Source organism: Prionailurus bengalensis, chromosome E1, assembly GCF_016509475.1.
Source record: "Prionailurus bengalensis isolate Pbe53 chromosome E1, Fcat_Pben_1.1_paternal_pri, whole genome shotgun sequence".
Taxonomy (NCBI): domain Eukaryota; kingdom Metazoa; phylum Chordata; class Mammalia; order Carnivora; family Felidae; genus Prionailurus; species Prionailurus bengalensis.
The window spans coordinates 16,568,989-16,596,744 of NC_057347.1; the positions used below are offsets into that span (position 1 = coordinate 16,568,989).

Sequence of the window (27,756 nt, forward strand, 5' to 3'; positions counted from 1 at the left end):
ATCTCAAGCAGGCTCCACATTGTCAGTGCAGAGCCTGATGTGGGGCTTGATCCGATGAACTCTAAGATCATGACCTGAGCCAAAACCAAGAGTTGGACACTTAAATAGCTGAGCCAACCAGGCGACCTGGGGAAAAAAATGAACCTTAAAAAAATCCCTCAGCCTGGTACATGGTTACTTATGGTGGATGAGAGAATGTGTGGTTAATTTTAAAAGTCCAGAGAAGCGGACAGGGAGAGGCTGGAGAACAGCGTCAAGATGAGCCAAATGGGGTTTTACCTAGAACACTCTTGGTCAGAAATTCATGTTCTTCGGTGAGTGGTGTTTGCATCCGTGAGCCCCGGATAGGGTCAGGGGGTGGGGACCAAGTAGCTGGATAGGGGAGAACTCAAGACACCCATCCCCATACACACACACACACACACACACACACACACACACACACCCTAGATCTATGGAGCTGGTTTCTCTCTTGTTGCTGTAATATTTTTGGCAACAATCAGTCCCTTTAAAATTTTCTACTTTACAGAAAAAAGAACCCAATGAACACAAAACGCTAATTACTTGCATCCTCTCGTGTTCATTTCTAATCCTTGCCAGTATTTAGGTATGTTGTCATCAGTGTGAATCTACTACTTTGTGTTCTAATTTTTCACTACATTTTCGTCTTCATGTTCCCACATGTGGATAGTTAAGTTCTAGTCCCTGAAAGCCCCAAGTAGGTAGGAGACATACTCAGCCATTTTTATTAGTTACCAATTTCTAGCCATCCTCCAACTGTTGGCTCTGAAGGGGTAATATCAGATCTTTTCAGTTGTGAATAGTGATACCAGGCATCTAGAAAGGTAGAAAGTGACCTGAGCTAAGCAGAAATGTGTTTCAAGTCCCAGACCATTTCAAGAGCTTGAAAAGTTCAGGCCCAGATGAAATGAAGTTAGATGGAAGGTCTTGGCTCCATACTACTTTATAACAGGTCATAGGTTTAAAGTCCAAAAGGGCTCAGATTTCTACCCCATGTTTGACGTGTGAGGCTTCGATCTGGATTGCCGAGCTGACTTCTCTGCACCTCAGCCCCCGGCAGAGATATGGCGGTGCCGAGTCCCCGGCCAGCCCTCTCCACCGAGGCGCTTAGGGACAGAGACACCAGTCATGCTGGCATCTCTACCCTGCATGCTCTTCTCCCTGGCTCTTCCGGCCTAGGGGAGAAGTGATCCCACCTGCCCACTGCTTCGAAGTAACAGGTGGACTCACCTTAGGAGAGGCAGGCAGAATAAATAGTGAGCAGTGGCGCCGCTTCAAGCCTGTCGGACTTGTAGAGGCACAACGTGAACAGCGGAGCGCTGATGGACTGGACACAGCCAGAAGCAGCTGGCATCTCTAAGAGCTGGGTTGCAGGAAGAGTGAACAAGCCCAGAGCTAAGGAGCTAGTGGTGCCTCCCACAGGGTGGCCTTTTCACCTCGTGCCTTTGCTCTTTTCCTTTCAAAGTCATACTTACAATTTATATAAAACGTGGCACGTTCAGCTTAAAAGACAGAGAGGATTGTCCTAACCTATTTGCAGGCAAAAACCGCTTCTTTCTTTGTTATTCTTTTCCCAGCGCAGCGTCCAGGACAAGGTAAGTGCTCTGCGAAGCTTTGTTGAAGCAAGCCCTCTTCTTACACTCTTCTGAGTTACTGGTAAACCCCAGGATGCAATTCCAGCCCCTCAGAGTGATGTCAGTACTTTGTTCTTAAATAGAGCCTGTGCAAGACCTTGGTGACTTGCTGTCTATTTTGTTTGTTGTTTTGGTTTTTCCTTCCCAAATTACTTGATTGTGCTTTGATACCTCATGTAGGTTGAAAACTGTAGTTGATTTTATTGAGTATCATACAGCAGACAGAACGTTTCATGCTTGACAGAGGCATTTGTAATCCCATTGATTAATGTGGTTTAAGATGTTTGTTGATGTTAATACCAAAGATGAGTAAAATGCATAATTCCGTGCTGTCTGTGCCTTTCCAACAGAGCTCTCAATCCCATTGGTATAAAGCTCTGAGGAGACCCACGCATCTGAGCACTGAGGATTCGGTTCGGGTCCTCGGCAGATGGGTGTCAGTATCATCTCCTAGCCAGCAGGATGGATACCACGCCCTTAAATTCCCAGAAGGAGCTGTCAGCCTGTAAGGATAAAGACGATTGTCAGGAAAATGGAGTTCTACAGAAGGGTGTGCCTGTCCCCGAGGATAAGGTGGAGTCTGGCCAAATCTCCAATGGGTACTCAGCAGTTCCAAGCCCTGGTGCAGAAGATGACACTCAGCACTCCATTCCGGCTGCCACCACCTCCCTAGTGGCTGAGGCTCATCGAGGGGAACGGGAGACCTGGGGCAAGAAGATGGATTTCCTCCTCTCGGTCATTGGCTATGCCGTGGACCTGGGCAACGTCTGGCGCTTTCCTTACATATGTTACCAGAATGGAGGGGGTCAGTATCATGGGCTACGAGCAGAGGCTGTGTCCGAGGGATGGTCTGTAAATCCTCTTGGGAGGCCAGAACAGAAATCATGTCTTTTCTGTCTTAACTGAGGAATCTGGGAACATGATTGCTCAGACTTTCAAGCTAGTCCAAAAGACAAGTCCCCAGGAAGCCAAAATGCTAAGTCAGCATGTCTGGGGCTCTCTGGGTTATGAAGTTGGGTAAAAGCTCTTCCAAACCCAACCTCGCCAGGCTTTCAGCCTCCTTAGTGCGTCGTTTGTGGCAGAGCTCCCTTCTCATCCCTGCATCATCCAAGCTGCACTCTTGCAGCGAGTCCAGAGAGGTTACGTCTGTGTAAGGAAACGTTGGGAAGTGGCTCCAGGGTCCCAGGCCCTCCCGGGTCAGAGAAGGGTGTCAGCCCAGGTCCAGAGTCTGGAGTTAGAATCTGAGCATGATCTAGAGCTGAACCCAGCCACAGCACGGCATTGCTGCTAACCTAAACCATACATGGATATGTCTACATTTTTGTGCTACATTTTTGAGGCTAGAGACTACTTCTTATTCCTCCTTCTACCTTCAGAGCAGTTAACTTGTAGATTATCAAAACCAGTAGCTGACTGGAGGCATGGATGTGGGAGCCCCAAAGAGGAGAGTGGAGAAGAGTGAGATGGTATGGGGCCTCTGTGTTGACAATGGACTTGCTATCAAAGTGGGAAAAGGAAGAGAAATGGAGGTCAATCAGTCAATATTTATTTTGACAGAAGCTCTGGACACTGATTTGGTAGGGCAGCTAAAACGAGGTTTGGGGGAGAATTCATTAGTGTCCTTCCTCATTTCCTCGATGGCCTGACGCAGAGTGGCCAGGATTTGCCACATTTTTTAAGGACCTTGGTCCTTGCAGCTGCAAAGGCAGTTCAGGGGTGAGGGGTGGGGTGGGGGCTGGGGAAGCCCAGCACCCCCTGCCTGGGAGGAGCAGAAGTTGGAGTCACCTTATCTCCAGCCTGCAAGGGCTCACCTTTAGCCTGAGCTTTATATAAGGGGTTGGGTCACTGGTGACGTTTCTTCTACACCAATTCCCCACTATAAAGCTGGACGGATGCCATCCTGAGAACACAACGTGCTTCTTATTCTCAAGCCAGATTTACCCAGCATGATTCCAAGTCAGGTGGGACCTTTGTGAGTTGCACTGACTTCAGGTTTCTGAGTTCAGAGCACTTTACGGGAGAGAACATTATCAGGGAAAATCACCGCTGACCCACCCTGTGGGCTAAAACTCAGGCTGCAGGTGAGCAGTCGCCACCTAGGTTTTCCACATTCTGCCTCAGCCATGAGAACCAAGACACACCAGCACCTCCCGTGACACAACAACCCCACACTTCCTCATTCTGTGACGAACTACCCTTTTCAGCCACATCTGCAAAGGTGGCCTGGAGGGGAGCATTCCGGCGCAGCAGAATTATGGAAATACAACCAAATATCAATAGCAAGTATCTGGAGCCAGGGATAGTACGTATGGATGAACAAAAATACTAATTTGGTGATTGTTGCCACTGTTGTACGGGTTGTCATGGGGGATTTGTCCCAAGGGTCTCGAACTCCGCTCTGTGTACCAGCTGCATCAGAATCACTTGAGCAGCTTAAGAGTTTTTGTCTTACACCATATCTGGAATTTCTGCTTCAGGGGGATGGTGGGTGTGTGTTCTTAAGCTCACCAGTGATTATTACGTGTGGCTGGGTTGGGAAGCTCAGCCCACCTGAACCCTGTCATTTAAAAAAAATTTTTTTTAATGTTTTTATTTATTTTTGAGAAAGAGAGACACACACACAGAGAGTGTGACTGGAGGTGGGGCAGAGAGAGGGAGACACAGATTCCGAAGCAGGCTCCAGGCTCTGAGCTGTCAGCACAGAGCCTGATGCTGGGCTCGAACTCACAAACTGTGAGATCATGACCTGAGCTGAAATCGGACGCTCAACTGACTGAGCCACCCAGGCACCCCTCGACTCTGTCATTTTTATAGGGGAGGGAAAATAGAGGTTCAGAGGGGAGAGGTGGCTCAGGGTCCTCCCGGTGGTTAGAAGTGGGACCGATTCTGGGACCTGGTCTGTTGAGTCCCAAGTCCAGCTTCCTTTCCACGCACTCTCTGCCTCCTTCGTGCACTCCCTGAAATCCCCGTTCACTGTGGCGCTCTGGTAGAGCACTAAGAGCAGGGGGGCACAACGTGAGGTCCCTCGGCACACAGTGGCTTCATGACACTCAAGCCTCAGGTGGCCCCGTAAATCTTGGTGTGAGCCCAGTCAGTCGGGCTGTCCTGGGAGGGATGTGGGCAGGGAATAAAATTGTCTTTCATCTGTCGCAGGAGCGTTCCTCCTACCCTACACCATCATGGCTGTTTTTGGGGGGATCCCGCTCTTCTACATGGAGCTCGCACTAGGCCAATACCACCGAAATGGATGCATTTCGATATGGAGGAAAATCTGCCCAATTTTCAAAGGTAACTGGAAGGCTTAAGTGGGTGGGTGGATGAGTGGTCCTGCAGGGCAGAGGTGATTTCTGTCCACATATGGAAGCTAGGGACCCTCTTCTGGAATCAATTAGGCCTTCAGGTATCTGGGAGATAAGTTGAGTAATGAAGTTTTTGACTATTTAAGTGGTATGAGATTGTTAAAGGGAAGCAATAAATGGCAATTAAAAGTATACCTGGAGGGGTCACCTGGGTGACTCAGTCAGTTAAGTGACTCTTGGTTTCGGCTCAGGTTGTGATCTCATGGTTCGTGAGTTTGAGTCCCACATGGGGCTCTCTATGTGGAACCTGGTTGGGATTCTCTCTCTCACCCTCTCTCTCTGCCCCTCCCCTGCTCACGTGCACTCTCTCTCTCTCAAAATAAATAAATAAACTTTCAAAAATGTTATATAAAAAAAGTAAACCTGGGTGTCTGGTGGAGCATGTGACACTTGATCTCGGGGTCATGAGTTCCAGCCCCACATTGGTTGTAGAGATTACTAAAAAAAATAAACTTAAAAAAATAATAAAAGTAAAGTAAACATTTTACTTATCAATAAATAAAAGTAAACTTATAAATAAACAAAAGTAAACCTAACAGACCTGTAAGTAAAGAGAATAAACTGATGGTTGCCAGAAGGAAAGGGGGTGGGGGGATGGGCCAAATGGGTGAAGGGGAGTGGGAGATACAGGCTTCCAGTTACGGAAAGAGTAAGTCACAGGGATAAAAGGCACAGCATAGGGAGTACAGGCAACGGTGCTGTAATCGCATCGTGTGGTGACAGGCGGCAGCTACACTTGTGCTGGGCACAGTATAACATACAGACTTGTCCAGTCATTCTGTTGTACATCTGAAACTAATGTAACATTGTGTGTCAACTACACTGAAATAAAAATATTTTTTCAGGCAAACGAAATAGAAAAAAAGTTTAAAGCATTAACAGCACACGCACCTAGTTTCTAAAATGTGCAGGGGCGCCTGGGTGGCGCAGTCGGTTAAGCGTCCGACTTCAGCCAGGTCACAATCTCGCGGTCCGTGAGTTTGAGCCCTGCATCGGGCTCTGGGCTGATGGCTCAGAGCCTGGAGCCTGTTTCTGATTCTGTGTCTGCCTCTCTCTCTGCCCCTCCCCCGTTCATGCTCTGTCTCTCTCTGTCCCAAAAATAAATAAACGTTGAAAAAATAAATAAATAAAATAAAATGTGTAATCTTGCAAAAAACATCTAAGGAATTTACCACATTGCCACCTTTCCTTTCCACTGCCTCCCAGAGTCTTGGGGAATGAAGTGAATGGCAGCCCCACCTTTCTCCCTCACCTGAGCTGCAGGGCCCTCTGGCGACCCGGGGCCATCTTTCACTATTGGGCTGTCCTTGAGACTTGGCCTCCCTTCCTGTCTCTCCCAGGGATCGGGTATGCCATCTGCATCATTGCCTTCTACATCGCTTCCTACTACAACACCATCATGGCCTGGGCACTCTACTACCTCATCTCCTCCTTCACGGACCAGCTGCCCTGGACCAGCTGCAAGAACTCTTGGAACACTGGCAACTGCACCAACTACTTCTCCGAGGACAATGTCACCTGGACGCTCCACTCAACATCCCCTGCAGAAGAATTTTACACGTAAGTGCATGTAAGTGAGGGGGTGGTCTGTTAGAAGCAGGCCACACCCCTGGGGGTTGGCCTCTTAGGAGGGAGGCAGGGGCCAGGGGCGCTTCACCTCTTCCCTGACAGATTTCTGAGGGATGAAGCTCTTAGGGCGGGGTGAGTAAATGTAAGTGAGAGAGTGGCAGGGTGGCCCTGGGCAGATTTGGAGCTGGGAAACTCTGCTTTGAGTGCTCCCTAATCTGGCCCTTTGTGATATCCCCCTCCTTTCTTTTTTTTTCTTTTTTTAAACGCTTTTTAAAATGTTTATTGATTTTTAAATGTTTATTTTGAAAGAGAGAGGGGGAGAGAGAGAGCAGGGGAGGGGCAGAGAGAGAGGGAGACAGAGAATTCCAAGCAGGCTCCACGCTATCAGCACAGAGTCTGACTCGGGGCTTGAACCAATGAGCCATGAGATCATGACCTGAGAGGAAACCAAGAGTTGGACACAAAACAGACTGAGCTACCCAGGCACCCCTATTTATTTATTTTGATAGAGAGAGAGAGAGAGAGAGAGAGAGAAAGAGAGAGAGAGAGAGAGAAAGTGAGCACAGGGGAGGGGCAGAGGGAGAGTGAGAGAGAGAGAGAATGCACACTCAGCACAGAGCCCGATGTGGGCTCCACTGTAAGATCATGACCTGAGCCGAAACCAAGAGTCAGACATATAACAGACTGAACCACCCAAGCAACCCTGCCCCCTCCTTCCTGATGTGCCGGGCCAGGCGGTCCCAATGTGCCCAGGGTGATTCCTTCATTCACATTACAAACTTACTCGCCTGTGTCAAAACCGCCCTTCCTCCTGGGCCCTGCTCTCATTCTGTTGTCATGGAATCAGAGCCCCCCGTTGCTTCAGTAGTTTAAAACCATCCAGGGTTTCTGGTTTCATGTGTTCACTTCACAAGTGGAATCTATCCTTTGGAAGAAGATGCCTGGGGTGGGTAGTATTCTTTAATGCTGGAATTTCAGGCAGCTGCGGCCCAGGAGAGAGTAATTTTGGGGTGGAGAAGATGCTACCCACACATACAGATGCTGCCCCAGCCTGGAAGTCCGCCTTGGGAGCTGCGTGCTCTTCTAGGGTCTGCGGGCTGAATGTACTGCCCTGTCCGTCAGGACCCGCAGACCCAGCGCTTCCTGAAGCCTAGCGACTGCTTGGTCCTTGCAGCGCGGTGTCTGTTTCTTCTCTGGACTCCCCTGGAGGTGTCACAGATGGTATCCTCAGCTTACTGCTCAGGCCGTTTCATGGGCCTTTCTTTCTCGCTGTCTCCAGGCGCCACATCCTGCAGATCCATCGGTCTAAGGGACTTCAGGACCTGGGGGGCATCAGCTGGCAGCTCGCTCTCTGCATCATGCTGATCTTCACTGTGATCTACTTCAGCATCTGGAAAGGTGTCAAAACGTCTGGCAAGGTGAGGAGGACTCTGGCTGCTGACCCAGGCCTGCCCAGGGGCTCCAGAGGATTCAAACTCAGAACTCAGTAGCCTGGACAGCTATAGACAGAAGGACAATGTTTCCTTCAACACCAAACACAATTTATGAGGCTCAGTTTCTCTTTACCAGATATGTGTTAAAATTTCCATAAACGGGCCAATCCCAGGAACCATTATGTGATTTTTAAAAAATTCCTTTAACCCACTGGTAGTGTCACAATTATTAATAGTGACAATAATTTATTGAAAGCCCATGATGAGCCATGATCAGTGCTTTATGTACACTGGCTACTTTATCATCTTTTGCTAGGTGTTTTCCCATATGATGGCTGGGAAGTGGGTTTGTGGTAGTATTGGCAAGCTGTGAGTCAGATCCCTGACCGATTCTAAAGCCGCTGATATTTCTGCAACGCCACCCTGCCTTCTATAGTTACAGAAAAGAAGAGGTACATCTCCTTCCTTGGAGATTTTCGAGAATAAAAGATACAAACATCCACATGCTGACAACCTGTGTTTCTACCCCTTTCTTTACAGGTGGTGTGGGTGACAGCCACCTTCCCTTACATCATCCTTTCAGTTCTGCTGGTAAGAGGCGCCACCCTCCCCGGAGCCTGGAGGGGTATTCTCTTCTACTTGAAACCCAACTGGCAGAAACTCCTGGAGACAGGGGTAAGATCATGAGGAAAACGATGTGCCCCTGTCTGTCATTTTACTAACTGAAGCTAGTCCCCCCGAGTAGGGACAACTATTGAAATTTGGGTTCAGTGGCAAGTCTGCAGTCGTGCTTTAAGTCAGAAATAGAAGCATGAAAAGTAGAGTTGAGACCAGTAGATTGGTTTGTGCTTCAATGTTAGGAGGAGAAACCACATTTGTTGGCACTTGGTATGTGGTCATCCCTGGCATGAGCTTTGAGAGCTGGGTTTTCACTTTGCACGTAGCCACCTGGAAGCCAGAGTGCAGGCCCGGGGCCCAGTCCTCACCCCCACCTCTGCTGCCTTCCAGGTGTGGGTGGATGCTGCCGCACAGATCTTCTTCTCTCTTGGTCCTGGCTTTGGGGTCTTACTGGCTTTCGCTAGCTACAACAAATTCAACAACAACTGTTACCAGTGAGTATCTGCCCCCTACCCCAAGTAAAGCCTGAAAGTGGGGTGAGCATAAGTCAGCTGGCCAGGAGGAAGGGGATCGAACTAATGGCCTCAAGCCTGGCTGGGCTCAGGCGTGTCACAGATCCCTGACCAGTTCCCTTGTGGCCAGAGCACCCCCTGGGGTCGAAGCCTCACCCAGACCATTCAGAGATTGAGAGGAGCCCCAGGCCGCTTCCGTTTTTTAAGTCTCTGTATATCAAAAAAAAATAAAGAAATGCCAAAGCAGGTTTACAAAAATTGCAACATATATTAAATATTTAGATTTCACTTATTGATGTGTTGAACAACAGTTGTAATGTGATAATTTCCTTATGTACATATGCACAAAAGTATGATGATTGGACTATTTTGACCAATACAAAATGCCATAATTTTGGGGGCAAAATCAGAAATTTGGACGAAACAGTTAGTGTTGTACCAATTATGATTTCGGTATCACTCATCATCTTTATTTATTTTTTTTTTAATGTTTATTTACTTTTCTTGAGAGAGAGAGAGATGAGCAGGGGAGTAGAGTGAGAGGGAGAGAGAATCCCAAGCAGACTCCATGCTGTCAGTGCAGAGCCCGACACAGGGCTCCATCTCCCACAAACTGTGAGATCATGACCTGAGCCAAAAACCAAGAGTCAGATGCTCAACTGACTGAGCCACCCAGGCGCCCCCACTCATCATCTTTAGAGTTAACTTTTTTTTTAATGTTCCACCACAGATGGCAGTGTCCAGCACTCACTCTAATTGTGCTTGTTCATAAGATAATTAATGAATTCTTTTATTCTTAAAAAGGAATTCACAAGTACCCTAAGCAGTGTGGCATTGCATCGGGACCCCTGCCTGAAGTTGTATGATGAGGTGTTCTTTTAAAAGTGTCAAGATATTGGGGCGCCTCAGTGGCATCTGACTTTGGCTCATGGTTTGTGAGTTGGAGCCCCAAGTCGGGCCCCAGCTCAGAGCCTGGAGCCTGCTCCGGATTCTGTCTCTGTCTCTCTCTGCCCCTCCCCCACTTGGGCTCTATGTCTCTCAAAAGTAAGTGTTAAAATTTTTTTTTTAATTTAAAAGTGTCAGGATATCTCTGTGACACTCTTGTAACCTCATTTGCACATAATTTCAAAAGTCTGAATCTGAGGGCTTCGCAAATGTGAGGCCAAGGCCCCCTCCTGGCCCCCACTCCAATCCAGGCCCTGTTTCCGAGCAATTCTTGTTTGAAATCAAAAGGTCTGTGTTATTCCCGTTCACAACAGCACCATCTCTTCAAACCAGTCCTGACCTGCTGCTCTACCACGCCGTGCATGGTGGTAATGGCAGCTTGTGCTTCGAGCCACCTTCCCGTCTGAGAGGCTGGGCCTGGGAGGAGCGGAGGGGACACCAGGATTGGCCTGAGGTCCCTGTGAACTCAGCCTGCTCGTCCTTGCCTTGGCTGGTGACAGATGCTCTTTAGACTCTCTGCTTGGTGAACTGAGGTTCATTTGGGTTTTCTGCTCCAGAGACGCCCTGGTGACCAGTGGGGTGAACTGCATGACGAGCTTCGTTTCCGGATTTGTCATCTTCACGGTGCTCGGGTATATGGCAGAGATGAGGAACGAAGAGGTGTCTGAGGTGGCTAAAGATGCAGGTGGGAATGTGGGTTCCATTTACGTCCCTTACTCTTCACTGAACTGCTTGGCTGCTCTGTGGATCTTTACAAATATCTAACTTTTAAATTATTTCTAAGTGTTCCTTTAAAATTTTTCCAAAGTTTTAGGGAAACTTATTGCCTTCCATGTGCTCCACCCTGGTGGGGATGGGGTAGCTCCCCTGGCACCCAGTTCTGGGGCCTTCAACACACATAGGCTTGAAATATGACTTAGATGAGGGCTTTTTAAACCAGTAGGTTTGGGTACAGTGATGGGTACAAGTCTAGTAAGCAAATGATCCTTAGAATTTCCCCTTGGAGAAAAATAAAATGTAGATGACAAGTCACTCTATTGTATTATGAGGCTTTCATGGAAAAGGAGTGACAGATATTGAAAAAGTGGCAATGGGATCTCGTGGATGGAATCCCAACATGCTCGCCAACATGCTTCTGTCTCTGGCCTGATGCATAGCTCTGATCATGCCTGTACCCCAAACTAAGGCACCCCTATCTAGCTTGTGAGAGGTTGAGGACAAGTCCCTCACACTATCAAAAGGGACTTTAAAATAGCAGGAGGCCTTTATTCCAAAGCTTCTATGACTCTTCTGAAATCAGTTTCACGTCTCCGACTGTTTTGGAGCTAAAGTGATCAGAGAGAGCTAAATGTTGTGAAATGTTAGAGATATCAGTCCTGGCCCTGAAAAAAGCTCTGAGTTGTTATATGGTGGAAACTTATTCTTGTGTGCAGTTTTGCTAGTCTTAGGGTCTTGGGTTTGTTTCCATTCCCCACATTAGTTGAGAGTTCACACTTTCCAAGATGGATACTATTCCCTGCCTGCCTCCCAGGATGTCAGCATGGGTTGGTGAGCTGGTGTGGAGTGTAAGGAAGTATTTGGTAGGTGTCCAAGCCTAATTCACATGTAAGGTCTTGTGACAAGAATTGTAATTGTTGGGGCGCCTGTGTGGCTCAGTCCGTTAAGTGTCCGCCTCTTGATCTTGGGTCATGATCTCGCAGTTTGTGAGTTCAAGCCCCACATCGGGCTCTGCACTGGTGGTTCAGAGCCTTCTTGAGATTCTGTCTCTCCTTCTCTCTGCTCCTTCCCCTCTCTCTCTTGAAATAAACAAAAAATAAAAAAAAAAATTGTAATTGCTGGTATGGCTGAGTTTTCCCCTGAGACATCTTTGCAGAGCAGGTCCCAGGGACTACCTCCTCCTCTCTCCCTCTCTATCTCAGGCCCCAGCCTCCTCTTCATCACATATGCAGAAGCCATAGCCAACATGCCAGCGTCCACATTCTTTGCCATCATCTTCTTCCTGATGCTAATCACACTGGGCCTGGACAGCACCGTGAGTGGATGGAGAGGGAAACCTGGCTCTAAGGAGGAGGAAGACGAACAGGAGGAGGGGAATGGGGAGTGGGAGGAAGGGGAGGGGGGAAGGGGAGCAGGAGGGAGGGGGAGCTGCACCTATCCCCCACCCCTCCCATCTTGGCCACCCCAGGCGGTCTTGGCTGCTCCCTCCCAGTGCTTTCTCAGCCCCTGTTCAGTCCTCACTGCTGGTGCTCACGGCCCTCTAAGTGTGTTAGAGGGTCATAATGGGCTAATGAGGGTAAGGTGTCTGCACAGGCCAGGGCTCAGCATATGTGACCTGTTATTACTGGGTACCGTCCCTTGACCAGATGGCAGTATTTAAGGTGAGAGCAAGGTCACTCTTTTGTCTCAGTGCCCTGCTGCCCCACATTCGGCTCAGCACCTTGTACTTATTAGGGTGGAATGAGTCTCAGCTTTGAGTTGGCCTTTCTGGTGCAACCAGCGTCTCGCCCAAGAGATGTCACATAAAGAAGTCCTGTCCAGGCCCTATATTTTCTTTCCTTGATGTCATTAGGGTTGGGTTCTAAATGAAATTGTGAAACAGGGTAATATATTTCCAGTGAGATCTGGTGTATGGTGGGGAACTGGTCATGACCAGCTTGACGGTCACTCCCTCCTGTTCACTGTCCTCGAAGGTGACAGACTTGTCCTCGAAGGTGACAGACTTGTCCTGAGCTTCCCCTGTGACTGCTTGTGTGTCCCTTTCAGTTTGCAGGCTTGGAGGGGGTGATCACAGCTGTGATAGACGAGTTTCCGCACATCTGGTCCGAGCGCCGAGAGTGGTTTGTGCTTGGTGTGGTCATTACCTGCTTCTTCGGATCTCTGGTCACCCTGACTTTTGTGAGTACCACAGCCCTCAGCTGTGAGCCAGCGTACCCTGGGGCAGTGGAACAGCACAAGAAACTATTCCTTTCCTTCCACCCCACATGGTGCCCTGGCTTTGGGGCTAAAGTAAGAGGGGTTGTCACTGCTGTTAAAATGTCACCAAGGATAAGAAGAAAAGTTGTTTCTGGCAGCATCTGTTTGTAGAATCTGTGCATGGTATCTGGAGGTCTTAGCATTTTACATTAGACCCAATTTAGATTTCAGGCTTGGCAGGGTATCTGGAGAAAAACTAAGATTTGTTCTTCCAGTCTTTAGGGCTGCTTTCATGGGATTATTGCCGTGATGTCCTCATATGCAGAATATCTGAAGGCTGGCATCTCATGTTTGTCATGTCACCCTGTCTCCTCCAGGGAATTTGCAGTGGTGAGGAAGTCAGACCCTCTCTCCTATGATTTTTTTTTCTTTTTTGTAGCTGAAGCACATACTGTAAAATGTAATCAGGGCCCACAGGCATCCTAGGCTTGTGTCCTCCCGACATAAGGCAGATTTTGAAGATCTGAATCTTCAAGCTATGACCCCAGTGGCTCTGGTAGCTTTGTCAGGGTGGTGGGGCCCTGAGGAGGATCCAAAGGATTTGTGAGTTAAGTTAGAAGGCAAAGCCATGGCCACTGTGTTCACTGGGTCTGGTATTACAAACTCTCCCAGGTTCAGTCTTCAGGGACCAAGATTCTTTTTTTTTTTTAGATTTTTAAAAAATTTATTTTACTTAGAGAGAGAGAGTGAGTCCATGGGAGGGGCAGAGAGAGAGAGAGGAAGAGGGGGAGAATTCCACGTAGGCTCTGCACTGTCAGTGGCAGTGACCTCGGGCTCAAATTCATGAACCGTGAGATCATGACCTGAGCCAAAATCAAGAGTTGGTCACTTGCCACCCAGGCGCCCTGAGGGACGAGGATTCTTAGGGTAGAGTACACAGTAGGTATTCAGTAAATTGAAGAAAGTTGAAAAAAAGATCCAGGGACTCTCTTGAGTTTGTCTCTTAAAACTTAGTGAGATAAAAAACAAGGAGAGAGTGCTCCATAGGACAGGAAGAGGCGTCTGATGGGATGAAATCTGGCCCATACAGTGAGGGTCAGTCCAAGAGGCAGGCTCTGGGATATTTATATTAGGTCCAAGGTGGGAATTTTCTAGAATTATCCTAAGAAGCTGCTTTTGGCTTTAATCATAAAGAGAAGGTAGTGCCTCAGAGGGCCCGCACTCAGGATCATGATGTCGTTTCCAGGGAGGGGCGTACGTGGTAAAGCTGCTGGAGGAATATGCCACAGGCCCTGCAGTGCTCACCGTTGTACTTATAGAAGCAGTTGCTGTCTATTGGTTTTACGGTAAGATGCTTCCTTCCACACTCATGATCTACACCAGCCTGCAGCCACCAGAGTAGAGAAGGCCTGATTTCATTGAAGAAAATCAGGGCAGGGTACATCACCTCCCAGTGGGTCTGTAAAATAACCTCAGTGGAGTGCCTTCTTCAGAAACAGGTCACCATTTCCACCACACTGATTCCCCTTACTCTTGGGAGGATGTTTTGGTTTTTTTTTTTTCCTTCTGAGTTTAAATGTTCACCCAGTGGAGACAGGCTGAAGCAGTTCCATATAGCTCATCCATAGTGGACGCTTCAAATACTGATTGTGTCTAAGAATTGAACAATGGACTAGTGCACAGTGAGTGCATTTGTAGAGTATACAGTATCCGACTGTTTTGTAGAGTAGCCCCAAGTTTAAATTTTGCAAGCAAGAGCTCCCTGCAAAGCCCTGAGATAGAGTTCAGGAGATTATTTTCCAGAGAAGAGGCAAGAATGTTCCTGTTTGTATTATCTGCCTTGGTGAAATCCCCACTTCACCCCCTCTGATCCTGGGATGGATTCTGATAAGGGTGAAACTAGCAGGAGCACAGAGAGTGGGCTAACATGGGTTCTAAGAATCCATGGGTGGGGGTGGGGATAACCTAGGAGTTGACATGAAGGAAACCAGGTTCAGAGATACCACTCTTCATCTTTATAAAATTAAGAAATGATTATTTTATTCTGAAAATGTATTCTTTTCCCTCTAATTTCTATGGTAACAAAACAGCTTTGGCATGTTTGTTGTTACACATAATATGAAGAAGGGGAGGCCCCAAATTTCCAGCCCAGTTTTTAAAACAGAAGCCCTCCCTACCTCCTCAGTGATTCAGAGTATGTGAATTGCAGTAGACCTGCCCCAGGTATTGCTGGGTCTCTCAGGGAAGCAACTGCCTTGCCCCTCTTGATGTCTTACCAATACTCACTTTCACATACTTTTTATGGAAGAACCTTGATCTTGATCTGGCATAGGAGATGGGCAATACGTGGTTAAAATTTTCTCTTGGAAGTTTCCAACAAAGGGTTGAAGTCAGCCTCTGTCAAATGGGTTCACAATTCCTAGAAATTTTTTTTTTTTTTTTTTTTTTTTTTTACCATTTATTCATTTTTTGAGAGACAGAGACAGAGCATGAGTGGGGGAGGGGCAGAGAGAAAGGGAGACACAAAAACTGAAGCAGGCCCCAGGCTCTGAACTGAGAGCACAGAGCCTGATGAGGGGCGGCTCAAACTCACAAACCATGAGATCACGACCTGAGCCAAGGTCGGACATTTAACCAACTGAGCCACCCAGGCGCCCCTCCTAGAAAATTCTTTTCTACAGTAAAATCAAATATATGCTGAGACCTTAGAAAAGCAGTGTGGGTACCAAGCGGGGAGGCACCAGTGGGGGGGTTTTAGGTCCCCCCCAAATGTCCACCTATCCTCCCACTCCCACTCTGTGTAGAAAGAAAGTTGCTTGCTATCAAATGCAGTTTTGTGACAAGTCCTCTGTCCCACTTTCAGACTAGATGGGTGCCCCTGAGCTCCTGGTGTGGAGAAATTCCAGAGTTGCTACTGTCTCTGAGAATCAAGGGACAGAACAGCTCATGTCCTCCCTCAGTCAATCTCTTTTTCTTCTGGGTGATTTTAGGCATCACTCAGTTCTGCAGTGATGTGAAAGAAATGCTTGGCTTCAGCCCTGGATGGTTTTGGAAGATCTGCTGGGTAGCCATCAGCCCTCTGTTTCTCCTGGTGAGTTGTCATTTCCCTCTCCTTCTGGCCCTGAAGAATGGCCCACTCAAACACTTATAAAAAGTAAATTTTATTGAAGTGTAACAGATACATGGAAAAGTGTGCCAATCTTAAATGTACATCTCATTGAAATTTTATAATGGAGCACACTTTTGTAGCCAAAACTGTGCTAACAAAAACACAACCAGCACTCTAGAAGCCCCTCTGATGCCCCCTCCCAGTCACTGTGCTCCCCACACTTCCCCGCCCCCTCTTCTGACTTCTAACACTGTAGAGGAGTCTGGGCTTCGGTCCCTGCTGCATGTATTATATCATTCCCCAACTCAGTGATAATGATAAATAACATTTATTGAACATTAAGTGCCAGGCCAGACTTTGTGCTAAACTTACACCCATTGCTCTATTAATCCTTACAAGCTATTCTACAAAGTAGTAATAGTTCTAATGCTCCATTTTACATTTAAGGAAATTGAAGCCTTAAAGGGTCCCAAGTCACATGACAAGTAAGACCTGTTCAAGACCTGGGAAAGATTTACTGAGCTGCTCTTGAAGGTCCTGGGAGGGGTCCTTGTAATTTTGTATTCATTTTTTTTTCAATGTTTATGTATTTTTGAGAGAGAGAGAGAGAGAGAGAGAGAGACTGAATGCGAGCGGGGGAGGGACACAGAGAGAGGGAGACACAGAACCTGAAGCAGGCTCCAGGCCCTGAGCCATCAGCACAGAGCCTGATGTGGGGCTCAAACACACGAACCTGTGAGATCAGGACCTGAGCCGAAGTCAGACGCTTAACCCATTGAGCCACCCAGGTGGCTCATTTTCTTAAAAATACCCCTGCAAGTCCTCAAGCATGGACCTGAGTCAGAAGTAGAATACATTTATTGCTAAAGGACTTGGGTGAGAACATTCAGTTCCAAGGGTTACCTACTTGCCAGGATGCATTCAGCACTCACTCCTTCCTTATAGCACATGCCTCTGCTTTTCCTCCTGGCATCCCTCTGAAGGAGGTAACTTGCTCAAAGGAGGATAAGCACCCTGCTGACATCCCCAGTGTGCTCTGAGGTAGTGTGGGGTAAAGTGACTCTGTGCACATCAGCACAAATTACTCTCCAGTTCTTTCATTTATCCGTAACTTTATTTTGGAGGAAAATTTTAAAATCTTTTAGAGCCAAGAAAGTTTGTTGGACTGGTCCTTCCATCCAGCTCCAGCTTGTTAGGAGTGTCTGGGACATCTCTGCCTTTGGCATATAGCTGTTACTTCCTGTCTTTAAAAACAAAAACAAAACAAAAAACCATTTTGTATTCTCTTTTGACTTTCTCTGGGCAGTCCTTTGTTTGGTATTTTATACCCATACATCTGGACAGTAACTTATAAGATGAATGTTCATTCTTGCCTCTGCGATGCTGCCTGTGTGTCTCTCTACCCCAGAATCCCTTCCTGACTTCCATTCCCCTGGACCCTGAAATTTTCTAAAACCAAAGCCAACTATTGTCCCAGGCAGCAGATAATTCTCAGGGCCCAGTGGCTCTGGTATATTCCCCTAGATCTTGGCCTGGTAGTTCCTTATTACCTTATCAGCTCACTGGTGCTTTTTGGTAGATTAAAAACATATATATATATATATATATATATATATATATATATATATTTTTTTTTTTTTTTTTTTTTTTTTTTTTAAAGTCAGAAGTTTCAGTTGTTTTCAGTGAGGGTGTTGGCATGAACCACCTAGCCTGCCATTACTAGAAGCATAAACTCTGACATAAGTGGATTATTAATTTATATTATTACCAATGCTTTTAGATAATCTACTTAAATCCTTTCATTTGTTTTTCAAAGCAATTGGAGACATTGCATTATTTCCTTGAGGGAAGAAGCCATGTCTGTTTGTTTGTTTACTTTAATATTTCCTACACAGTGAGGAGATGATGTCCAGAGCTGAGATTTGGGAGAGGAAAGTGAGGCACTCACCACAGGCATAAAATTCAGCAGGGGAGGTGCTGAAAAACTCAGTAATCAAGATAAAGACCATTTTAATGTAATATTTTCTAAAAAACCAAAATTAATGCAAAAAAAGTCTCCATTTGGGGTACCTGGATGATTCAGTCGGTTAAGCATCTGACTTCAGCTCAGGTCATGATCTCACGGTTTGTGAGTTTGAGCCCCGCGTTGGGCTCTGTGTTGACAGCTCAGAGTCTAGAACCTGCTTCAGATTCTGTGTCTCCCTCTCTCCCCGGCTCATGCTCTGTCTCTCTCCCTCTCATGAATAAACATTAAAAAAAAAAAAGTCCCTAATCAACAGATTCCATTTTAAATAAACACAAGATCTGACCCTGTGCTTGCATGTCTCACCTCACCCACCTTACCCTAATCTGCCCCTGTCAGATCTTGTCTAAACTATTGCACCATAGTATTATTTCTTGATTGCTAAAATTTACTTGCATGTTGTACCCAAGGTGAGTGCCTCACATGTTCCACCCTAGTCCTGGCTCTGGGTTCTTAGTACTTTTAATTTCTCTGAACCTCTGGTCGTCTAACAGACTGGGTGAATACTTGGTGTACAGTCAGTGAGTTTCTGTGCCCAGCAAAACCCCTGCACAGATCTGTGTTCAGGCACATCACTCATAATTCCTGTGATGTTTGCTTTACTCACTTCCTCTAAAGGCAAGTGCTCCAGTGCCCAATTAAGAGGAGGCAAATCTGTCTTCCACTTCTGGGTTTACTTAACAGAGCCCTTGCCCTGGGCTTTTTAAGGCTGCTTTCAGTAAACAATGAGTAGCTTACTAAAAATATTCTTTTTCACTGAGGCCAAGTTACAAAAAGAGAAAATATTATATATGAGCAAGGAGAGAGGGCCCTGCAAAGGCGTGTCTAGAGCAACACTTACTGGCTCTGCCCCAAGAGCTTGAGGCCCCTCTGAACTGTGCTGGATTTCACACACCTGACATCAAGATGAGATCAGGGCTCCTAACTGCATCCAATCCATCTTTCCATGTTCCAAAACTGGCTTCCTTAGTAGCTGGGTCTGGGGTGAGGAGAGTAAGTCCAGAGAAAGGTTTGCAATTGGCCAGCCTCCTGTTTTGAAAGCTTCCTCCTGGACTTAGGACAACACTGTTGGAAAGATGGACATGTATTTAACAGCTTCCCATTTTATTACCTGCAGACAAAGAAAAAAAGATACAAATAGATGTTTAACCACACAAATAATTTACATTACTGTCTTCTTTATGACTATGAAGTAATAAAATAAAATTAAATCAAGAGCAGTAACGATTTCGGGCCAGTGGTTACTGGGCAAAAACTGGTATTTACGCTCTCTCTGGAAACCAAACTGAAATAAGAAAACTTATAAACGGAGTGTTGGGAACACACTGTAGAATTTTTCTTGGGAGAAATTTTCACTGAGTTTTCAAGTAAAAAGTATATTAAGCTACTTTTTCCTTCCATTATTCCTTTTGTGATGAGGGCCTGGGGCAGGTGGGCACCCACTGTTCAGATGCCTCAAGCCATCCTTGTTGAAACCCCAGGCTGAGGTGCTCAATGCAGAAAGCAGAGAGCTCAAGAAAAGGGAAAAGTAGGAACATGTACCCCGGAGCCCAAGTCCTCTACAGGACTTGAGAACCTTAGTATCTCTCCTGGACAAAGCTAACTTCCATCTGATCAAAAATAATCACAGCTGAGAAATGAAGGAGGAAAAGAGAATAAAGCAGAGAAGTATGAAGCCTTAGGACTGGCAGGAGCCGTGGAGAGGTCATCCAGTTTAGTCTTCACTATCTGGGAGGACAGGCCCCAAACCGCTCTTAGTAGATGCTGGTCTCTTCCCCTTTGCCCTGAAGGGGTTGCTGTAATTCCCCCAGAAACAACTTTCTGAGGCTTGGTGTCCCTGCTCTAAGGGTTAAGGTGAGGGGTGGAAAGGAAAATCAATAGAAGCACCTGTTTTATTGTTGCTGCTTAGGCACAGAAATTTGTGGATCCCATGTGTCAGAGCTCAGTCCAGGATAGATCACATCTGGGGAATTTCCCAAGAGGATCTCAGCCTTAGCGTTTGGTGTTCATGGTATCAGAACTGTCCCTGTCTGCACGGATATTGTTAAGATTTTGAATGTTTTTTGGTATTTCTGTTTTAGTTCATCATTTGCAGTTTTTTGATGAGCCCACCACAGCTACGACTTTTCCAATATAATTATCCTCAGTGGAGTATCATCCTGGGTTACTGCATAGGAACCTCGTCTTTTATCTGCATCCCCACATATATAACGTATCGGCTGATCATCACTCCAGGGACATTTAAAGAGGTAGGTGCTGGGGCGCCTGGGTGGCGCAGTCAGTTAAGCGTCCGACTTCAGCCAGGTCACGATCTTGCGGTCCGAGAGTTCGAGCCCCGTGTCAGGCTCTGGGCTGGTGGCTCAGAGCCTGGAGCCTGTTTCCGATTCTGTGTCTCCCTCTCTCTCTGCCCCTCCCCCGTTCATGCTCTGTCACTCTCTGTCACAAAAATAAATAAACGTTGAAAAAAAAAATTAAAAAAAAAAAAGGTAGGTGCTAGTGTGTGTGTTCAGAGTAGTTAAATCGTTTTGGGAGAAAAGGGTCTTCTTGTTATGCTCTGTTCGAAAGAGATGAGTCCACCACATGAAGCTCACCTGCACCATGGTGTAGACCTGTGACGGCTGCCTCTGTCACCTTAAAAGGCATCCCCGTAAGCCTCAGATACAGTGGCAAAAGAGTGAGCTGGTTATTTGCATGTGCCACAGCACACAGCTTGAGGTGTGTATAGCATTCTATACTCATCAGATAACTCCTCTGCCTTCTGCTTGCCATTGGGCATGGACATCAGATCTGTCATGTCTGAAGCAGTATGTGAATTTTAAGTCGAGATGATGGTGGAAAATGTCCATGGCCATTTTTCTAACAGCAGTATGACGAGTGCTATTTTGAAAATCATCACTAAATAAGGATGTAGTAGTTTTAGCTTAAGGCATTAGAGTAAAAACAACTTACCATTATAGTAATATTAATACAGTAATGAATAATGTGCTCTAAAATTTTAGGGACACCTGGGAGGCTCAGTTGGTAGAGCATCTGACTCTTGATCTCAGGGTTGTGACTTGATCTCAGGGTTGTGAGTTCAAGCCCCACGTAGAGGTGGAGCCTACTTAAAAAAAAAGATAAAATTAATTTTAATCATAGAACCTTACAGTTTGTATAAGATTGTATATTTTTCAAAGCGTCTTCATGTATATAATCTCATTATGCTACCAAAATACCTTGGTCCATAACATTCTACCTATAAGGGAGGGAGGCCTCATTTGCAATTTTGGTATAGTTAAGAAAAAAAAAAGACTAAGAGAAAGGTAAATTTCTTAACTCTTTAGGGCCCTAGGCAGATCAAAAGTTGGACTTTTATGTGGAAAGTCTACCACCTGTTCACCTGGAATTTGGAGGATAGCATATGCACCTGCATCCTGGAAGTCTCAAGTTTGGAGTCATTCAACTAGATTAGGTCATTGTTGTAAAAACCTCCAGTAAACTACACAAAGATCCTGGGAAGATGTCCCCTAATAAGTAAGCATTCATGAAGACGTCAATAGTGATCCGTTTTCTATCATCTTGTAAAAGGCCAGGGCCTGGCAGGTTTTGAGAGCAATGGTAGTCCAGCAACTAGAATGCTGCCAAAATATGGCAAAAAGCGGACCTGGCATTTTGGGATATCAGCAACCAGAAGGGCAGCAGAATGGGTGGCTAGGGACTAGAATACAAAAGCCAAAATTCTACTTTACAATGCTGTTCATTCCACCATTCTACCAAACACCTTAGTATACACCATACACCTTCTCTCCCTGCACAACATAGCTCCACTTAAGGGTAGTTAGAATTATTGGGGCACCTGGATGGCTCAGTTCGTTAAACAACAGACTTCAATCTCAGCTCAGGTCATGATCTCACTGTTTGTGAGTTCGAGCCCCGTGTTGGGTTCTGTGCTGACAGTGCAGAGCCTGCTTGGGATTCTTTCCCTCCCTCTCTCTCTACCCGACTTGCACTCTCTCTCTCACAATAATTAAAAAAATTTTTTAAAGAGTAGTTAGAATTATCTGTGTCCAGTTCCAAATTACCAAGACATAATTCTGTTTAATCAGTTATGATTTACATACTCGTTTATGGGGAAGGATGGTTTGTGAAACTTCACTTTCTATGGCTTGACACGTCCCGGTAGCTGATGAGGACTGGAGCAACTCCTTTTTAAGGGGATTTCTAGTGCGAGATTTCAGTGCTTGAATGGTAAGGTCATGAGAAACACAAAGTACACAATTTTATTAATTTCATTAATGGTGCAGCTAGAACTGTTTGGATTCTATAGGCCCTGCTCCTTAAAGAACTCCCAGAACCAGGAAATAAAAAGATTGAATGGGGGGGGGTGCCTGGTTGGCTCAGTCATTTAGGTGCCCCACTCTTGATTTGGGCTCAGGTCATGATCCCATGGTCCTGAGATGGAGCCCCTTGCTCCCCACCCCTGTCGGGCTCCATGTGGAGCCTTCTTGAGATTCTTTCTCTCTCCTGCTGCCCCTCACCTGCTTGTGTGCATTCTCTCTCTCTCTCTCTCTCTCAATAAATAAATAAGAATAAAAAAGATTGAAGGACTGAAACTAATGTAACATTGTGTATCAACTATACTCAAAAAAGAAAAAAAGATCAGAGGGGACTACATTCTTTTTCAACCCAAAATCTAAAGGACGAGAAGCAGAGCTTCACCTAAAATCCATAAATCAAAAACTACTTTCAGATCCAATTTTGCCCACTTCCTATACATACAGACTTTTGGCCATCAAAAATTTTACTAAGCCACTCAGTAAAGATTTTTCTAAGCCTCTGAAGTGGTGCTGTTTTTCCTTCTTCACAACCCTGAGCTGCTTCATGTCACCTTGATGCTAAGTTTTAAAAGGTGGGCTGTATATTTCATACCCAAGCCCAAACATATTTTAGATCTGTCTTAAAGCTTCTGTGTACTTCAGCTGTTTCTAAGCTAAAGACTCTCAACCTTTTCCCCATAGTGAGTTCTATGTCAACATGAGTTTGCTTTAGGAGTAATGACTTAAATGGTCACATCTTTTTCAACTTAGTTATGATAATTTTTACCCTTGTATGAATTAACCAGTACTCCTTCACAGGTAGATTCATTAAATCAGTAACAGCCCAGCCATTACAGTGACTGCTGGCACTGTGCACCATGCCTGGGGTGTATATGCCGGGCACAAGGAGCCTGGCTGAGGGGTGGGGGAGCTGGGGGACAGAGGCCAGCACTCACTCTGCTCCCCAGGCCCTGTGTGGCCACAGCAGGCCTCCTTTGTCCAGAGAAAAAGATGCCCTTACCCAGGCCATCAAAAGCATGTTATAGGCCAGTGGAGGGTTCTATTGAAAGCTCATTATTTTCTCCCATTAGTGTTACAGTGATATTCTTAGTTTACAGACGGTTATAGTTCATGAATATGTCATTTTTTAAAGTTGTATGTATGTAATCTCTATACCCAACATGGGTCTCAAACTTAAGATTCCAAGACCAAGAGTTGCATGCTTTCCGACTAAGTCAGCCAGTTGCTCCCTGAATGTATCATTTTTATCTATATTTGAGAGCAAATTGGGAATACCTTTGTTTAAAAAAAAATTTAATGTTTATTTATTTTGAAGAGAGAGAAAGTGGGAGAGGGGCAGAAAGGGTGAGACAGAATCTCAAGTAGGCTCCACACTGTCAGGCGCAGAGCCCAACATGGGACTCAACTCATGAACCATGAGATCATGACCTGAGCTGATATCAAGAGTTAGACACTTAACCAACTGAGCCACCCAGGCGCCCTGGGAATTTCTTTCTTAAGGAAAGTCAATTAGACTATTCCAACTTACTATTAAATGCCATTAACATGCTATTTAAATGTTTCAATACTAAGGTTGAAATATTTTTGCAATACTGTTAAATTATAAGAATGTTTATAACATCATATTTTCTTCTCAACAGCGTATCATTAAAGGTATCACTCCTGAAACACCAACAGAAATTCCCTATGGGGACGTCCACTTGAACGCCATATAAAACACTTCAATGAGAGGAAAATGGCTTCCCAACAACCTCTCCTCTGGTTCTGACTAGTCATGCCTCGCCTTCTCCCCTCTGAGTCAGAGTTTCCAGCTAAGCCTGACAATGGAAGGGCCTTCTTCATGGAGAGACAGCCCCAAAGACTATGGTGCCCAGACTGTAATGGCCTCCAGCTACTTCTTTCTGTGAAATCTCCCCGACATATTACATTAGCTCTGTGACACAGCTGAACTGGACTATTTTGGATGTGCGAGGGTGTGTATGGAGGTGATGAAAACCACCATCTAGTCAGTTAGGATTAGGTTTAGAATCAAGTTTGTAAAAGTCTCATGTATCATTTCTTGTTATTATCATTGGTATCTGACATCCATTTGCTTCTAAAGGTTTCACTGTCATGAATGCATAAACCACGTAGGAGAAAACAGGGATGCTGTTTTGCTAGCCATATATTTTTTGAATAGCATAGAATTCTGTAGCTGGAATCTACTAGAACCCTTTAACCTGTGTGCTGCTGTGGAGTCAGGAGAGGAAGATGTAGAAACTAAACTGAAAAATAATGTATACATGTGAGCATGTGTGTCTGTGTATACTGTTGTTTCAGTGTATCCTTATCTCTATTCCAATACTTTGGGCCCATTCCAAACTATATGAATTTCCTTTAATTTTTCTTACATTAACAAATTCCACCTACTCAAATGTGTATGTATGTTATTATAAGGGTATAACTGCTACACATGTTCTGTCACCTTCTCCTTTTCCTATGACACTACTGTAGCCACACACCTTCCTTTATGGGTCAGTGTTCAGCGTTTGCTGCACTTCATTGCCATCTTCCTGTCTCTGCCAGCTAAACATTCAGGATAACATTCCACAGGCAAATCTGGCCTATTTCATCAGTGACTGTGGCTTGGCCGTGAACTGCTTTGAAGATGGATGCTGACAAATGCATCTTCAGTGCTCAGTTAACTATCTGGTTTAAGCTCTGTTTCAAATGACTGGGTTACTTTGCTCTGTGAAGAGGATAAGTCCAATTCTTGCTTATAGGATATATAGGTCTGGCACCCTGACTATAACCAAGGTCATCCTTAGTCCAGAAGTAATTGGAGACTTTGGGTTAGCCTTAAATGGAACTCCCCCAACCCTTCCTGGTGACAATCAGGACTGTGAGTCCTCCAGATAATTTCCCAAGATTGAGTCTAAACTAAGGCTGATTGGAAAAGGGTCAGTTAAATGAGTAGCTTTTCATTTCACATAAAGCCTTTAATACATATCAAGTGAACTTGACCTTTTGTGGCTTGTGACTCTCAGATGTGTAAAGAAGCAAATTCACCTTGTATAAGATTTCCTCATCAAAACCTTAAAGGGAATAAAGCCTAGTCAACGATAAAAGGACTCACTCATCTAGCCCCATATCACTTCACTCCTCTATATAAATCAAATTTGATTCTAACCTTATAGAAAGAAGACCCATATAGCAGAGGCCTGGTTTTATCCAATTATAGATCTTCCTCTCTTGGCTTCCTTTCCCCAACAATCTCTGCCCCAGCCATCTTCCTGTGTTCCCCCTACATCCTTCTATTTCTGATTCTTTGCCTTTCTCAGCGGGATATTTTCCTTATAGATGTGAGCTGCTGAGAAGTTTCCCGAAATATTAGAGGAAAAGAGAAGAGGGATTAAAAAATGTCCCTCACTGACCTACCTTCATTATCTTCACTCTTTCCTTCCTTCATGCTACCGTATTTCCATTTTCTTTGCTTTCTTTCAAGCTGAAAGGAGAGGGATTGTATAAGTGGCAGCGTATTCAGTGGTAAATAGCTTTGCAAATTTTAAGAACTACTTTATAAAGATATTCAGATATGGATTCTTTCCATCCCACACACACTTATACATGCTTCAAAGATATTATTTTTTAAAAAGCACTTTTTCAAACAGAATTAGAGTTGGCCAAGCTAAGTATTGAGGGAATTATATAGGCATTTTGAAATGTTGTCAGACTTCACTGGACTTAAAAAAAAAAAAAAAAAAACAAACCTCTGTTCTGCATAGTTTGCATTTCCTTGATCCCTATTTATCAGCACTACTATGGATTTTTTTTAAAGGAAAACGTAGAAGTAGGGAGATGGACTTTAAAACAATCTTTTAAAGATCTTTTACATTTAATGTAGTATTTACATAAAAGTAAAAATAAAAATGGAATTGAATTGTAAAGTTAAGTACTGATGTTAATTTTTTTTTTTTTTTGCTGTGATTTTATTAGTAAGAAATACCCAAGAAATAGGCAAGACACAAGACAAAGGCATGGAGGCAATTCAACTGATTAAAGTTGTTTCCTATATTGATAAGTAATGAAGCCAAAGAATTCATCACTCTTCCAGAAAACTTAACAACCCATTTAAAATTTGTTCCATTTGTTGTGCAGACTGCATATGACTTTTAACCTAAATTTATTGCCCTGGCTGCCCCATCTGGAGATGGATGCAAGAACCTGACAAGCACAAAGTCTATATAATAGCTCCAAAATCAAATCGTGAAAATCGAATCAAATAATGAAATCTCAAAATAAGGCAAAAGAAGTTCTTTGGTGAGATGAATCACTCCTCGCCATCCTTTTTACTAGGCTTGTTAATTTGATGACACTAATCTCAAAATTTAAGCTTAAATATGAATTTCCATTTAACTTATCCACCCCACCCCCCAAGCCTTAAAAGGGAGATTATTCTCCTAGAATTAGGATCATATTCTCCCTGTTAAGTAGGAAAGAGTGACCTGATATGTTCTACTTGTTGTATAATTGATTTGGGGTTCACTGTCAAAGCAAAGCTTAAAACTATGGAATGCAATGGCTTCACTGTGGTGTTCTTACACATATCTTAGTGCTTAGCTACAAAATCATACAATTGAAGCCTGGTTCCTTAGCAAGTCTCTTTACTCATAAATCAACAACTGATGCTTAAGACACCAGAATTGTTCAGAATGGTTGTCTTCATTAAACAGCAGTAACCAGAGGACATTTTCCACCATCCCTTTTTTCCTTTTTTTTTTTTTTTTTTTGGTTAGGGAAGGGTGGGGAAGAAAAGCAGTAGTTTCCTCAGAGAGACTATGTTGCAACCTGTTATCCCATAAGTAATGCAATAAAAGCAAAATAGTCTTATGCTAAGTGGGAAGAGATATATAGTTTAAAGTCATCATGGAACTCACACAAGGTGAGGGGCACCTGAGTGGCTCAGTGAGCTAAACATCTGACTTCAGCTCAGGTCATGATCGCATGGTTCGTGAGTTCAAGCCCTGCATGGGGCTCTCTGCTGTCAGCGCAAAACTCCCTTCAGATCCTTGGTCTCCCTCTCTCTCTGCCTCTCTCCTGTGCATGTGCACAATCTCTTCAATAATAAACATTAAAAAAAATAATAAAACACAAGGTGAGTTACACAAAAGGCTCTTAACTAAAAAGTTGAGCTTATAAAGTGCTTATTTGAGAAGGATGCTAGCAAATGAAATTTATAAATCCAAGTGTGGGAAAAAGAAACATTACAACAGAGAATATCCCTATACTGTAGAAAGCTGTTCTGGTTCATATGAAATATTTTAG

At 44.9% G+C, this 27,756-nt stretch overlaps 1 protein-coding gene across 1 annotated transcript in view; it reads left to right on the forward strand.

The window, feature by feature from the left end:
- Positions 1-26,383, forward strand: part of SLC6A4 (solute carrier family 6 member 4) — a 46,454-nt gene extending 20,071 nt beyond the window's left edge. Inside the window, exons 3-15 of the mRNA XM_043585550.1 lie at positions 2,006-2,460; positions 4,809-4,943; positions 6,355-6,574; positions 7,863-8,001; positions 8,557-8,691; positions 9,025-9,128; positions 10,649-10,776; positions 12,011-12,123; positions 12,855-12,986; positions 14,251-14,350; positions 15,995-16,095; positions 20,218-20,385; positions 24,093-26,383. Of these exons, the coding sequence (XP_043441485.1) occupies positions 2,118-2,460; positions 4,809-4,943; positions 6,355-6,574; positions 7,863-8,001; positions 8,557-8,691; positions 9,025-9,128; positions 10,649-10,776; positions 12,011-12,123; positions 12,855-12,986; positions 14,251-14,350; positions 15,995-16,095; positions 20,218-20,385; positions 24,093-24,167 (1,893 nt within the window). The 5' untranslated portion in view covers positions 2,006-2,117 and the 3' untranslated portion in view covers positions 24,168-26,383. The remainder of the gene's footprint in view (positions 1-2,005; positions 2,461-4,808; positions 4,944-6,354; positions 6,575-7,862; positions 8,002-8,556; positions 8,692-9,024; positions 9,129-10,648; positions 10,777-12,010; positions 12,124-12,854; positions 12,987-14,250; positions 14,351-15,994; positions 16,096-20,217; positions 20,386-24,092) is intronic.
- The last annotated feature ends 1,373 nt before the right edge of the window (positions 26,384-27,756 follow it).